This window comes from Syngnathus scovelli, chromosome 15 (genome assembly GCF_024217435.2).
Source record: "Syngnathus scovelli strain Florida chromosome 15, RoL_Ssco_1.2, whole genome shotgun sequence".
Lineage (NCBI taxonomy): Eukaryota > Metazoa > Chordata > Actinopteri > Syngnathiformes > Syngnathidae > Syngnathus > Syngnathus scovelli.
Genome location: NC_090861.1, coordinates 6,180,230 through 6,194,886, shown reverse-complemented (window position 1 = coordinate 6,194,886; position 14,657 = coordinate 6,180,230). Strand labels below are relative to the sequence as shown.

At 44.6% G+C, this 14,657-nt stretch overlaps 3 protein-coding genes and 1 long non-coding RNA gene across 4 annotated transcripts; 2 read left to right on the top strand and 2 right to left on the bottom strand.

The window, feature by feature from the left end:
- Positions 1-270: 270 nt before the first annotated feature.
- Positions 271-9,142, top strand: rb1 (retinoblastoma 1). The gene is made up of 28 exons (XM_049741707.2): positions 271-440; positions 589-710; positions 925-1,045; positions 1,262-1,365; positions 1,474-1,608; positions 1,693-1,731; positions 1,807-1,856; positions 1,963-2,073; positions 2,417-2,562; positions 2,634-2,711; positions 2,810-2,919; positions 3,000-3,074; positions 3,183-3,270; positions 3,350-3,466; positions 3,556-3,612; positions 3,769-3,800; positions 3,892-3,968; positions 4,058-4,284; positions 7,002-7,117; positions 7,178-7,347; positions 7,420-7,565; positions 7,641-7,745; positions 7,826-7,939; positions 8,027-8,172; positions 8,242-8,272; positions 8,359-8,501; positions 8,591-8,637; positions 8,735-9,142. Exons 2-28 carry the CDS (start codon positions 601-603, stop codon positions 8,803-8,805), a joined length of 2,766 nt encoding a protein of 921 aa, XP_049597664.1. The 5' UTR covers positions 271-440; positions 589-600; the 3' UTR covers positions 8,806-9,142.
- LOC125981772 (lysophosphatidic acid receptor 6) lies at positions 3,770-6,633 on the bottom strand. Its single transcript, XM_049741711.1, has one exon. It carries the CDS (start codon positions 6,293-6,295, stop codon positions 5,207-5,209), a length of 1,089 nt encoding a protein of 362 aa, XP_049597668.1. The 5' UTR covers positions 6,296-6,633; the 3' UTR covers positions 3,770-5,206.
- A 331-nt stretch (positions 9,143-9,473) lies between the features above and the next one.
- Positions 9,474-14,038, top strand: LOC125981767 (short transient receptor potential channel 2). Its single transcript, XM_049741705.2, has 12 exons — positions 9,474-10,931; positions 10,995-11,195; positions 11,265-11,429; positions 11,494-11,668; positions 11,734-11,934; positions 11,995-12,157; positions 12,228-12,320; positions 12,388-12,580; positions 12,642-12,769; positions 12,832-12,901; positions 12,970-13,087; positions 13,169-14,038. The coding sequence occupies exons 1-12, from the start codon at positions 10,260-10,262 to the stop codon at positions 13,909-13,911; spliced, it is 2,922 nt and encodes a 973-aa protein (XP_049597662.1). The 5' UTR covers positions 9,474-10,259; the 3' UTR covers positions 13,912-14,038.
- Positions 12,969-14,625, bottom strand: LOC125981774 (uncharacterized). The gene is made up of 2 exons (XR_007486162.2): positions 14,484-14,625; positions 12,969-14,339 (listed from the first exon to the last, which is right to left on the bottom strand). It is a non-coding gene; the product is annotated as an uncharacterized lncRNA (long non-coding RNA).
- Between the last annotated feature and the right edge of the window lie 32 nt (positions 14,626-14,657).

Genomic DNA, 14,657 nt, shown 5'->3' with positions numbered 1-14,657 from the left:
AAAGTACTAAAGCGAATCCACTGACAAACACTGATGTAGACATTTTAGTGTAAAATAAAGAAACTCGGGGCAATCATAACTTAAAGCTTATAAACGGCATATTATATAGCAAATAATTGATTATTTTATTCATAATAACACAACGAGACAGACGTGACGTATGGCTGCGGGATATATGCAAAATAGCGGATGTTGCGTACACGTTTTCCCGCGGTTTTGTCTCATGAGTTTTGGGTTCGCTCGTTTTTCACACTTTTCCGGTCACACTATTCAGTACTGCGGTTTGCTCTGCGAAACGGTCAACCAAACGTCCATTACCGGTACCGAATAAATAATATAAAATGACTTTACTCATACAAAAAGATTAAAACGGTTCATATCCAACTACGTGGGTGCACGTATTAGTCGCCTGAAACAGAAACTACACAGCGTGCATTCTCGTGAGTAAAATCGAACCCTACCACCTTCGGTTTCCGGAAGTCTCCTATGTTTTGTGTTGTCGAAACACACCCGGCGGACTGGGTTTTAAATTCAGTATTTTTTTAATTTGTCATATTTCCAAAATTGTCGCATCTGCTTGTTTGTTAGCGGGTTACAAAGATGCCACCTAAGAGGCGAAGTGCCGGGACGACCCTAAACAAAGAGACGAAAAAGAGGCCTGAAACTTCCTCTCCGGACATCAAAACGAGCCCCGAGTTAGCGGTCAAAAAGTAAGCCACCAACCTTTCAACAAATTTACAATTCAACCAATACATGGGCTCGCTTGTTTCAAATTACGTTAAAACTGTCATTGACAAACGACCCACTTCAGATAGCCGAGTCGTTTTTTAATCGAATGTTTCGTTGACAACATTTGGTACGTTAGCACTAGATCAGTGCGAAAATTGGTTGTCAAAGAAGTTGTGATCTGTCCCCACTTTCTAGGCACAAAGACAAGGATGCTGATTTTGTTGCTCTGTGCAAGAGCCTCCATGTGTCTGATCTGGTTTGTGACCGTTCCTGGAAGATGTACAAAAGTCGTCAGGAGTCCCTAGATGAATTTGCTGTACGTAAATGCTTTTATCATACCCCCTTATCAAACTAAGTAGTTTTATGAGTCCAAACCAATTTTAGTGGGGTTACACATTGTTAGAATTAGTTTGATAGCTGCACAAAGTTTAAGCTAGTTTAATAGTTCAGTTGTATAGCTTCTATACAAAATGTCATTTAAATGCTTTCTCAATGACTCCAAAATTTTGAATATTCAATCATCTCACTTTAGGAAGATCAGAAAAGTTTGTGGGGGGCTTGTCTGTACGCGGTTGTGATCGACATGGATGCTGCTTCCTTCACCATAACTCAGGTCTTAAAAGCAGTCTCTATGAAGTAAGTATTCATGATAATGTATTATGCAATACCAGCAAATAAATGCTCTTGTCTGTTTAGATTTTGAAGCTAAATATTGTATATGACAATGTTTTGTGTTCTTATTAGTCTAAAGCAGTTTGTGACTCTGGTTCGGAAGTTGGACGTCAATTTGGACGCAATAAGTTCCAAGGTGAATTCAGCACTGACGCGCTTGGAGAACAAATACGATGTGATGCTGGCTCTTTACCAGAGATTTGAGAAGTGAGTTAACACACACACACACAGAGCAGTGCAGTTCAAAATGGCTAACCTGTTTTTACAATGTAACAATACTTGTTGTTTCAGGACATTCAAAAAAATCTTTGTTGAGGTCCCCAAAGCCAAGTAAGTTGAATATTTTCCTGTTTGGTTTAATGGTTGCATGCTGATTTTTAATTGTTCACTGTCTATTTTTTTCAGAGTGACCGAGCTTATGCGGAGCTGCTGGACGATGTTCCTTTTGGCCAAGGGTTAGTTAAGTCTTACTGGATTGGAATGTTTTGGTCCCGATACTTGTGTTTCTGTTGCCCAACAATGGCTTTTGCTTTTGACACCGCAATGGTGTTTCTTGCGCAGGAAAGGCCTTGCAGATGGAGGATGACCTGGTCATATCATTTCAGCTGCTGCTGTGCACTCTCGAGTTATTTATCAAGCGATGCCCTCCTGAACTACTGCAGCCTCTTTACCGTAAGACACAACAAGCGTCATTGGTTGCAGATTATAAACGACGTTTTACGATGCTGTTATCAGCTTGTATATTGTTGTGTATGTTCTTATCACATTTTGTTCTCTTTCCTTTTACCCAGAGGAAATTCTGCCCACGGATAAGCGTTTACTTCCTTGTAGCTTTTAAAGACAGAATATTTATTTATTTAAATTTATTTGTATTTATTATTTCTTGTTTTTATTTATTGAAATTTTTTTGAAAGTCTTTTACTAGCTTTATTTGTCAGCTCTTTTGTCAATCTGTGAATCTTTTCCAGTATGCAGCCAGTGGAGAAAATCAAGTGTTTATTATTGTTGTTGTCAGAATCATCCATCAGCAAAGTCCAGATCCCCGTCACACGCACGTCACCCCGCAACCAGTACAACGCCAAAGCACGAGCCACCGAGCCAGAGGTGGACATGCTGCTTCTTGAAACCTTGTGCAAGGAGAATCAGTGCAATTTAGACGAGGTCCGTCTTCCTCCGTCTTGATGAGCATCATCTTGAATTTGAATGTGCTTTCATGCTAATTGAGTTTGCAGGTCAAAAATGTCTACCAGACCAGTTTCTCTGCCTTCCTGGTGTCTCTGGATCTTCTCAAATCTTCTGGACTACCTCAGGTGCGCCTTGTGAATGTTCTCACAACATGGATTGTTTATTGCAACAAACATCTATCTAAAAAGCTATCATTCAAATGACATTTTATTTGCAACCACAGGCCAGCAGCATCAACCAGCAGTACGAAGAGCACTACCTCAAGAGTAAAGACGTTGATGCACGACTATTTTTGGATAGCGATGAGACGCTTCTTTTGCCTAAAGTGGACCCGTAAGGATTTTAAACTCAAAACTGTCTGTTGAAATGGAAATTAAAAAAAAAAAGCATAATTCATACATCCTCTTTCCAAGGGTTCCAGTGGAGAGAACACCTAAAAAGAACATGCCGGAAGAAGATGCCGTACCCGTCCCTCCGACTCCAATCGGGTAGGTATCAAATATTTTTTTAAATTATTGTCATTTGCGTCCCCAGCTGATAAATGAAATTCATTCCAACGTGATATATAATTGCTGGCTTGTTTTTTTTCTCGTCAGAGCCGCCATGACCTCCATCCAACAGTTGAGAGGAGATCTTACCTCTCGCGGTGACTGTCCGTCCGCCAATTTAGAGACCTACTTCAAGGCACGTCTCCACAATTTTTTTTTTTCCCCAAATGAAAAGTTCAGCCCCATGTGTGACTTCCCGACTCTTGTGTTTTCAGAACTGTACCGTGGATCCAACTCGGGATGTGCTGAAGCGTTTGGAGACAATGGGATCAAAATTCAGCCAGAGGTTTGCTGAGGCAGCTGGCTCGAGTTGGGTCAGTCTCGGGAAGCAGGTATTCAAGAAACGCTTCGAGATGCGGAGCAATATTTCTGCTACGTATTGAGCTTGATGTTATTTTTTATTTATTTATTTTTTTACCAGAGATTTACACTTGCTGTCAAACTCTACTACAAGGTCATGGAGGCGATGCTGAAATCGGTACTGGATTTGTTTCAAACGTTTTTCAAATGTCATTGAGCAAAAAAAATCTGTTCTCAAAAAAAGTCAGAGGATGAATTTGAGACAAGAAATCAAATGTGTTACTTATAATAATTTTATTTATTTTTTTTGTGCTTTTTTTTTGGTTTGCTTTAGGAAGAGAAACGACTCTCTGTGCAAAATTTCAGGTATAAATGCTTTTTTCGATTCATGTATTCATTTTTACTTTAGTTGACCGTTGGGTATTCTTGGTTTTAATTTACTTACATTCCATTTTAGCAAACTCCTCAATGGCGCTACGTTCCACACTTCACTCTTGGCCTGTGCTCTGGAGGTTGTCATGGCAACATACGGAGGTGAACTTTTCAATATTGAAAGTTTGAACTCTAGTCAGTCTGGAATCTGGATATATCCTTACATTGTTTTTGTTTTTTCTCATTATTAGAGAGCAGTTTTAAGACTGGCGGTCACAACAATGGCCGCAGTGGCGGCGACCCAGACGAAGCGAACCGGTGCTTTCCATGGATACTGAATGTTTTGAACCTCAGCGCCTTTGACTTCTACAAAGTTATTGAGAGTTTCATCAAAGCCGACCCAACTCTCAGCAAAGACATCGTCAAGCATCTGGAGACCTGTGAGAACCTCATTATGGAGCGCATCGCATGGGAGACGGTCAGTGATATTTTTCGCTACTCAAAAACAAGGTCAAATCCGTTCAGCAATTTTTTTTTCTAGTCACACAAAAAAATTATTTGACCATTGACCGTGCTATTTTTTATTTCATGACAAAGAACTTTTTGTTGTGAATTGCTGCTATTGCCATTGCTGCTTCATCACGGTTCTCGCTCACAATCCTGCGGGTGTGACGCAATTTAGTCTGGAATCCGACACGTCTCTCAAAAGCGTGTTGTTGCTCGCATGCTGATGTTGTAAAGGCGGTGAGGCATTTCCCCGTGTCAGAGCAGAACCCCTCGGGCAAAGCTTCCTGACAGGAATGTTGTAGCTCTCAGCTTTTGCAAGTAAGGACAACTAGTCAGTGTCCAATCAAGCCGCACCGTGTCCACTTTTTCAACACGAGGACGGATTTTGGTTCACTTCTGTTGTTTCATATCTCTTGCAGTATTATGAAAGAGACGGACAGTTGACCCCTTGGCTTTTGTTACTCATTAACCACACCTGGCTGCTCTTTGAGTCATCGCACATTTGCGGCATCAGCTGCTCATGCTAGTTATAGTCGTGACGAAAGCAATGGTGTGACTCACTTGGGAGAACCGAAAGTTTGGTCATAAAATCAACCCTTAACTGCTTTATTTACTTTCAGAATGAATCTTTCTGAGGGCGTACTTCTCAGTAAAGTGCCTGAAAGCTGTTGAAAAGAAGTACATTGAAACCGCTCTAATACTGCTTTCAGCACACACACAAAATAGCATGCAGGGAAAGTTTGACATTTGAAGAAGAGTCGCTAATACATAATGGCACGAGGCGGGGACTGTATTGTGTCAAGTTCCCACACATTTGTGTCCATTCAAACACTCTTTGGTTCCTGTTCACGTTTTCAGTTGAGTCCTTTTTTTTTTTTCTCCAACACAAGTCTTCACATCGTGACATTCTTTTTAGACTGTAAAGCTTCTGTATACGTCAGGTTGCTTTTCAGAGACCTCAAGGGCGGAGTTCTGTGTGTCGATCTGGGGCTGTCTCCCTGCAACCTGTCGAGAAGCTTGACGCCGTTGTGCCACACGGTGGACTTGCGTTTGATGGAGCTCTGGATGGTCTCCGAAGTGAAGTAATAAATGATGGGATCGAAGCAGCAGTTGGTCACGGCGATGCACAGAGAAATGGGGTAGATGGTTCGAACCACGTGTTCGGCGTAGCATCCTTTGAGGAATTTGGTCCGGACTAGAGAGTAGAACATGAGATTTACGTTGTAGGGGATGAAACAGAAGCAGAAGATGAGTAGATGCACCACGATCATCCTCAAAACTTTGGTCTTATTGATGCTGCCGCCGCGGCTGATGGTCTGAGGTTTCTGCAAAGTCTGTAGAACCATGCCGGAGCAGAAAAGGTTGACCATCAGCGGGATGACGAAGCCCACCGTCTCGATAAACATCACCACCTTGGACAGCTCTGACTTCCACTGCTTACTGGAGTAGTTTTCAAAGCAGTAGTTTGATGAAGCGTTGAGGTTTTTGTCTGAGGTGGTGTCCAGGAGGAACCCGGTTGGGATGCTTCCGGAAAGAACCAGCACCCACACCGTGACGCAGGCCAGTTTGGCGTTGCGCTTGGTCCGTATTCTTTGCGATCGAAACGGGTGCACGATGGCCAGAAAACGGTCGATGCTGATGCAGGTGAGGAAGAGGATGCTGCCGTACATGTTGGTGTAGAAAAGCGCCACGGAAATCTTGCACAGCTCGCTGCCGAACATCCATTCCCGCTTGATGAAGTACACGATCCGAAACGGCAGGCTGAGGACGAAGAGCGAGTCGGACACCACCAGGTTGATCATGTACGTGGTGGTTTCGTTCCTCGTCTTTAACGTGCAGCCAAAAATGTAGACGGCCAACAGATTGAAGAAGAATCCAAAGACGAAGACCAGACTGAAAACGGTGCTGTAGAGCGGGTACTTGAAGTCGTCGCTCTTGTTGCACATCGACGTGTGAGCGGCACCCAGCGTACCGTTGAACATTTTTCAAGCAAACGGCAACATTTACAGAGTGGAATTGTGGCGCGTGTCAAACCTGTTCATCTGCCGTTGTTTGTATTTGCATTGGAAGCGAAAAATGGCTCCAAGAAGCTTCCGCAGCTCAACTCGATACTTGTTTTTGCTCTATCGAAGCGTCCTGCCTTGTACCTCTGGATAATCGGGGACGATGGGAAGCACTTTAGTTCTTTCACTTCCTTAAAAGTTGCATTCAGCTGTGTAAACACGAAGCGATTCTTCTTTTTTTTTTTGGTGTGTCTCCTATCGCTTCTGTGTTTCCTGGAGCCACCCTGCTCGGTCTGAAGGTCTTTTACACGCTCAATCTAGGACAAAAGAAGAGGGAGGAGCTTCCACCCCGGGTTAAAGCCTTCCTACTCATGATTTGCACTTGCCTTCAATTTCAATATCATTTTTTGTTTACAGTCTTTTTTTTTTTTTTTTAATTTAAAGCAGTGTTTGCACTTTGAGCTAATAAAAAGGCACCAGTGGACTTTGCATGTGAACCATATGTCAGTGAAGAGCTGTCAAATATGAGCAAGATGTGGCGAGACTCCAAAAGAAGACAGTAGTTGCGGGTCTGTACCTGCATCTGTTGTTGAAACCGCACCCAAGTGCAACATGAGTTTGCTCATATCATGTCTCACGAGAAACTCAAGGCATTAGAAATTATTTTTTTTATTGCTTCTTCCAGGGTTCGCCTCTGTTGGAGTTGTTGAAGCAGGAGCATGAAGGCGGCGCAGTGGAACAAGCGGAAACACTTGCAAGTTTCAGCCAGCAGTTGCAGCACAACCACACAGCGGCCGACCTGTGAGTCCGTGAGCTTCAATGATGCGCCATGGTTCAGAATCATGATTTTCTCTGCGTCAGGTATCTGTCCCCCATTCGCCCGTGCCTTCGCATCTTGCCGCCCGACTCGCCCGCCACCACGCCGGGCACTCCAGCCGCCGCTCCGGCGCGGAGTCACCCCGCAACCCAAGCTGTGGGTCAGAACCTTCGGCAACTGAAGTCCAACTCACTCAGCCTCTTCTATAAGAAATGTAGGATTCACTACAAAAAAAATGTTATGAGAAAAATTACTTGTAAGAAATGTCATATGTCTCTCCTTGTAGTGTACCGCCTGGCCTACACCAGACTGAAGATGCTTTGCTCCTATCTGCTGTCCTCCCACCCGGAGTTGGAGCCCATCATCTGGACGCTCTTCCAGCACACGCTGCAGCACAAGTACGAGCTGATGAGAGATCGGCATCTGGACCAGGTAGCCCAGTCAAATTTTCCGTCTTATATGCTCATATTTTGGTCCGCTCGACATCACGCTGGTGTTCCCTTCTAGTTGATGATGTCAGCCATGTACGCCATATGCAAAGTTAAGGGCTTGGATCTGCGCTTCAAGGCCATCGTGTCGTCGTACAAGAACATGCCAAATACCAACCAGGAGGTGACGCCAGCTTTGGACAAGCCTCGTTTCTCAAGCCCCTTCCTCCCAGGCTTCTCAACTTGACATCTGTTCTTGTGCAGACTTTCAAGCATGTGTTGATCACGGAGGGCCGCTACGACTCCATCATCATCTTCTACAACGACATTTTCATGCAGGAGCTGAAAACCAACATCCTGCAATATGCGTCAACAAGAGTAAGGCTTCCTCTACTCCTGTGTATTTTAAATGTTCCCCTTCTGCTACACATCTGATTCATGAGTGACCGGAATCTTTCCCTTCAGCCGCCCGCCATCTCTCCGATCCCGCAAATTCCACGCAGTCCTTACAAATTTCCCAGTTCACCTCTGCGCGTGCCCGGAAGCAGCAACGTGTACATCTCGCCGATGAAGAACTCGCGCTCCCCCAGCATCATTACTCCCCGCAGCAGGTCAGCGCCTCACAGTGGCACCGCATCGATGTCTTGACCGATTGGCTGATCTTGTTTGTCTGTTTGCAGAATGCTGGTCTCCATCGGTGAATCATTTGGGGTATGCTCCTTTTGTCTTTGTTTTTAACCACTTTAAGGCTTTGTACTCATGCATAATTTCATTTTTCAATTTTCCCTCATGTGTAGACACCTAATTGCTTCCAAAAGATTAACCTGATGGTCAGCAGCGGCGAGCGCTCCTTGAAGAGAATCTCAGATCACGGAGGCGCCCCGAAAATTCTCAAGAGGTTACGATTTGATGCTGATGGGATAGATGAGACAGATGGAAGGTGGGTGAAAAGCGCCCTCTTGTGGCATGAGACGTAGTTACATCATTAATAGTTTTGGGAGTGCATAATGGTTGTCATTTTTGAAACAGCAAATCTGATGGAGATTCAACACTGTTCCAGAAGCTCAATGATTTGAGTGAGTTCACATCTGCACTGTTTGCATTCATGTTGTCAAATTGAACCTGGAATGAGTCCAATAGCTAACTCTAACACACGACTGCTTTTCTCCACAGCCTCCGCCCGTAGTCGCATGCAGGAGCAGAAAATGAAGGAGGATGCGGAATCCCGAAAAGACCATCACTAAAATCTACTGAGCTGTCCCTGCGCTGTTGCTCGTAATGTGAACTCTCGTTTTATGTGAAACCAGAGTTGTTGTTATTGTTTTGAATTTTTTTTGTAGTTTTAGATGAGAATAGGTACTTGTTTTATTTGAGCTTGACTCCCATCACTGAGACATGATGCTGAATTATTTTTTGACCAACCCTTTTCTTGGCAAAGTGTGGATTTTTCACCGTCATTTAAATGGTTCAGTCGTGATGCAGCATCTGCCACTATTTAAAGTAACTTTGATTAGACGTTTTATTTCCTTTGTGTTTATTTAGATGATTTTTGTTGTATTTAAATTCAATTTTAATTGAGAATTTGCAGACTGATGAGTGGTTTTCTTTTATTAATTCAGTGATTTATTTTTTTTATCAAATATATTTGGGCTCCAATACAAAACGTCAGGTTTGCTCATCATCCAAGTGTTCTCCTGCATTTCAATTGTCGCAGGATGGAAGCTCCTTTTGAACTAAAAAATAGTGTTCATTGATTGAGAGTCAAAGTAGTTTTTAAAAAAAATCCTATCATTGTTAGAAAATAAAAGTTCTAGAATTGTTATTTAACAGAGTTTTAAAAATCAAACTGCTTTTATTTTTTGCTTTTATCAAGCAACCTTTCTAAATTGTTCTAAATATTCCCCTTTAAAGTAGTTTTTTGTTTAGGGAGTTTGTACCACTTTTAAATAAATAAAAACTAAAATTGGTAACTATAAACGAACTTCTCGGCTGACATTCTCGACGTATTTTTTGTTTTTAGCAGTCTTTTAGCGCCCTCTAGTGTTTCAAAGACGCAGCCTAGTTGAATAAGTAGACGCAAATTTGTTTATACCATGAAAACACTGTGGCCAGCAGGCTTACTAATCAATTATTATTAATCAAATCAAGCAAACAAAACTATGTGAACATTTTCAATTCCAGATGTGAACTGCAACAATTTTTATAAATGTAGCGTCCCTTTTTTTTTTCCCTTCCATTTCCACAGGGAAGGATGACACCTGCTGTGTGTACAGTAACCAACCCACCTAATTGATACCGTTGCTCTGTTTTCAGCAGAGGAGGCCACAGTCTCGCAGAAACACTTTGAGCCAGGTTACATTTTAATTGGCTGGGATCCCCACGGGGTAGCGCGTGGAAGTTTAGGTTCCTTACAGAGAGCTTCACATGACCGCAGACTGTCAAAGCGCTTACCTCGCTTGTCTATCACCTCCATCTGTTTTCATTGTGTGGAACAGGATAATTGCTCCAAATTTGTCCGTCTCTCTTTTTCGTTTGTTTCCACCAGAGATGCAAAACCTCACGGTGAGTAGGTTTTTTTTTTTGCACTAAAAGACACTGGCTTAGTTGTTTGTGATATCAACCAACATCACAAACGAACGAGTGAAAGTAGTATTAATGTGCCTGTGCTGTCTGTCAGCCAGATCAATGGCGCGAGATCATGAACAAAAAAATGCAGTTCCCTCCAGAGCTCATCGGCGCCATCCAGGAAGGGAAAATGGAGCTGGTTTGCAGCCTGCTCAAGACGGGCGACGGCATCATCCGCCAGCTGGACGACTCTGAAGATCGCCTTTGGAGGGAGGCCCTCAACCTGTCTATCCGCCTGGGGAGCGACTGCATCATGGACGCCCTCCTCCAGGGGGTCAAGTTCGACTTCCGTCAGATTCACGAGGCCCTTCTCGTTGCCGTGGACACCAACCAGCCGAGAGTGGTCAAGCTCCTGCTGGACCGCCTGGATCAGGAAAAAGGCAACAAGATGGACGTGCGCTCCTTCTCTCAAGCCATCTTTGACCACTCCATTGACAACTCGCAGTTTGCCCCCGGTGTGACCCCGCTGACCTTGGCGTGCCAGAAAGATCTTTACGACATCGTCACCATGCTGACCCGAAAGGGTCACGTCATCCCGTGGCCGCACAAAATCTCCTGCGCCTGCCTGGAGTGCCGCAACGGGCGTCAGTACGACCTACTCAAGTTCTCCTTGTCCCGCATCAACACCTACCGCGGCATCGCCAGCCGCGCTTACCTCTCCATCACGTCCGACGATGCCATGCTCAGCGCTTTCAGCCTCAGCAGAGAACTTCGCAAACTTTCTCGGAATGAGCCAGAGTTCAAGGTCGGTGCTTGCCTCTTTGCCTCCTCATCTTTTTATCGACGCGGTCTACGTTTTCCCATGCAGCCTCAGTACCTGAGCCTGGAGGAGCTTTGTCAAGAATTTGCCGTGGAGTTGTTGGGTATGTGCCGCAACCAGAGCGAGGTGACCACCATTCTCAACAGCTGTGGAGACGAGAGCCAGGAGGCTTTGGACGAGCAGGCCTTCGAGGAGGGCATACCAAACTTATCAAGGCTACGCTTGGCTGTCAACTACAACCAGAAGCAGGTGTCTGGGATGTCATATCGGGACAACTCAATCGTGCGCACGTTCATCATCATTTGTGTTTTTGTGCAGTTTGTCGCCCACCCCATCTGCCAACAAGTTCTGTCTTCAATCTGGTGTGGCAACCTGGCAGGTTGGAGAGGTAGCAGGACTGCGTGGAAGCTCTTTGTCGCCGTCGGGATCTTTTTCACAATGCCCTTCCTCTGCCTCGCCTACTGGATCGCACCAAAGTCAAAAGTAAACTAAAATCTCGTCTGTCGTTGCCAGCTTTGCTCATTCAAATGTTGACTCACTGATTCAGGTGGGAAAGATCCTAAAGACTCCCGTCATCAAGTTCCTTCTTCATTCCGCTTCCTATCTGTGGTTCCTCATCACATTACTCGGGGAATCCATCACCATGGAGATGTACCGGGATACGTTTGCGGCGAGGCAGCAGAACATCTTGCACAGCTCCTTCCACATGGTTTGGGTGGTCGGTGAGTTCCCGCTCGCTCGCTCGTGTCGCTGTAGGCTCGATCCAAGACGTGCGTTGTCTCGCTAGGTTTCTTCTGGTATGAGTGCAAGGAAGTGTGGATCGAAGGTCTGAGGAGTTACTTCCTGGATTGGTGGAACTGCTTGGACGTGGTGGTGCTCAGCATGTACTTGGCCTCCTTCGCCTTACGTGTGCTCATCATGCTCAAGGGTCATTTGTGTCTCGACACAAACAGCTCGGAGGAGGAGTGCGTCTACTTCACCCAGACGGGTAGGAAACCAACACAGCTGCCGCTTCAAAGCGACTATTGTTAATCTTTCTTGGCGGCAGTGCGTGACGACTGGCGTCAGGAGGACCCTCAGTTGATTGCGGAGGTTCTGTTCGCCGTGACGAGTATGATGAGCTTCACAAGGCTCGCTTACATTCTCCCGGCGCACGAGTCCCTAGGAACGCTCCAGATCTCCATCGGCAAGATGATCGACGACATGATGAGGTGACGACGAGGCGCTATTTGGCTGCGTCGTCATTGTTTTGTCTTCATCTTTGTCCACGTGGCTTTTCAGATTCATGTTCATCCTGATGATCATCGGAACGGCCTTCCTATGCGGGATCAATAATGTCTACGTCCCTTATGTCATCTCACCGCGTCTTGGCAGGTGAGGAAAAAAAAGTGACATCATCCAACCGAGACAAACATTAGATTGTTTGGCTTCTTCATTGCAGGTTTAACGAGACGTTTCACTTTCTTTTCTGGACCATGTTCGGTGTGGCCAACCAGGACTACGTGGACATGCCGCAGTTTGTCTTGGCCGAATTTGTCGGACGGATTCTGTACGGAATCTTCACGCTTGTCATAGTCATTGTGTTACTCAACATGCTTATTGCTATGATCACCAACTCCTTTCAGAAAATTGAGGTAAAGTATTTTTTTTCGAATTCCATACAATGCAGGAAATTTGAAGCACGTGTGTTTTTAGGACGATGCAGATGTGGAGTGGAAGTTTGCCAGATCCAAGCTGTATCTCAGTTACTTCCGAGAGGGCCTCACCATGCCCGTCCCATTCAACATCATCCCTTCCCCAAAAGCTTTGTTTTACATATTAAGGTGAGCAGCTTGCGCATTTTTATTTTTAGCCTTCATTTTTAATGTTTGTCATCTTCCAACAGGGTCATCTTTAGGCGCATCTGCTGCTGCATGAACTGTAATTCTGCAAAATATCCACCAATAGCTTCTTTGGTAAGATTAAGTGTGACAAAACTTTCATAAAATAAATTCTAAAAGTGCATTTGTTGTGTTGTGTGAAGTTTGACAAAAAGGGCTCCGAGGACAACCAGGTTCCGTACCGTCAGCAGGTGATCAGAGCTCTGGTGCAACGATACATCGAATCGGCTCGGAGGGAGTTTGAGGAGACCAAGAGGAAAGGTGAGACACGGATGTCGCTGTGGGGCCGTCGTCATGGCAACAAAAGTCACACAATTCAATTGACGCGCTTTTTCCGATCAGATATCGGTAATCGCATCACCGAGCTGAGCAAAGGCGTCTTGAGGATGCACAATGACTTGAAAATGGTCCATCACCACTTGGTCGATGAAAGTCACCGTACGGCCGCCGACGAGCTGTCGAAAGACGGCTCGTCATTCCTCGGCAAATACATCTTGGGCGCCAAAAATAATTTCAGAGGCTTTAACAGCCAGCTGGATCAGAAAAGCACGTCACGTGATGTAACGGTGCATCACGGAGAGGAGGAGGAGGAGGAGGAGGAGAAAATAAAAGGCCCAATGGATGAAAAGGAGTGTTGCGAGGGTGAAGAGATGAGCTCCAGGCTTTCGTCACATGGGGATTTGGTCAAGATGGAGGAAGGGCGATGTCAAACGGAAAAAGAGCAGATAGACGCTAACAAAAGTGACAACGCAAATGAGATAGCTCCAGCTAAACATTTCAATATAGAAGAAGAACAGAAGATACTTTCTGAAAGCCCCAAAAAAAGAATCAGTGAAGACACCGAAAATATGCGCAATACATTTGAAGAGATAGAATTACAAGAAAACAAAGTGGAGGCCGGGTGGATGAACGGGCGACAGCGTGAGCCAGATATTTGCAGAAGATGTGATGATGAGGGTGAAAATTTAGAGAGCCAGACAAAAATAGCTTCGCCATCAGGCAGCAGCAGTTCTCGGGACACAGGATTTGGTTCTGAAGAAGGCGAGGCTTCTATTGATGACACAGACAGCAAGACGCTAGCTTAGTAACATTGTTAGTTTGAGAAAACACTTCATTCCAGTCCACAAAGTTGTTTTCCTTCTTAGTTAATCTTTCAGATCCAGAAAAACCCGTTTTCACATTCTGAATAAAACAAACTTTCACTCTGGCAAATATTTGTGTTAGTACAATAATTCCGCTCAGTAAAATTAAGCAAGCTTGACGTTTCAATTTTGTGTTTCTTGAGGGGAACAAATTATACAGCTAGCTATAAGATACATTATGAATGACAATTTTCACAACAATTAAAATGGAAACAAAATGCCCATTGTGTTAGTTTCGTGAATGTGGCTGCAGTGTTTGTGTCACAGTGCAGGTCTCAGCTTGCTTCACACAATTTGCTCCCAAGAGGTCCTCTTCATTAATTCATCACCTGAAGCGTGTCCCTGCAGCATATTGCCTCCAAACGCCTCATCTGGAAAACATGCCGCTAATGTTTTGGATATTGCTTTCCCTTATCTCGCTGGCGCATCTAGTAACTATAGCAACCATGCAACGGTTTTCATGTGCATTGCATGATTTACAAAACAAAAAGGGGTGGGTGGGGAAACTATGATACCTCGTTTGATCACATGCATGTTGACAGATTTGTCGGGCAGCACCTACTGGAATTGTCTCAACACCTCGGAAATATTTTACCTTAGTTTTTATTCACACTGCATTAACGATCAGTCGTCAGCTTAATCTCACGATGAGAGCGCTCACCAGTCTCCGACCAATAAAACCTCATTGT

Bases quoted from the DNA above. Each gene is read 5' to 3' on its own strand.
- LOC125981767 (XM_049741705.2), top strand. From the start codon at position 10,260: ATGAACAAAAAAATGCAGTTCCCTCCAGAGCTCATCGGCGCCATCCAG. The intron at 10,932-10,994 runs GTCGGTGCTTGC...TTTCCCATGCAG, and splicing joins GGAATGAGCCAGAGTTCAAG to CCTCAGTACCTGAGCCTGGA. The intron at 12,321-12,387 runs GTGAGGAAAAAA...TCTTCATTGCAG, and splicing joins ATCTCACCGCGTCTTGGCAG to GTTTAACGAGACGTTTCACT.
- rb1 (XM_049741707.2), top strand. From the start codon at position 601: ATGCCACCTAAGAGGCGAAGTGCCGGGACGACCCTAAACAAAGAGACG. The intron at 7,746-7,825 runs GTGACGCCAGCT...GTTCTTGTGCAG, and splicing joins TGCCAAATACCAACCAGGAG to ACTTTCAAGCATGTGTTGAT. The intron at 8,502-8,590 runs GTGGGTGAAAAG...TTTTTGAAACAG, and splicing joins ATAGATGAGACAGATGGAAG to CAAATCTGATGGAGATTCAA.
- LOC125981772 (XM_049741711.1), bottom strand. From the start codon at position 6,295: ATGTTCAACGGTACGCTGGGTGCCGCTCACACGTCGATGTGCAACAAG.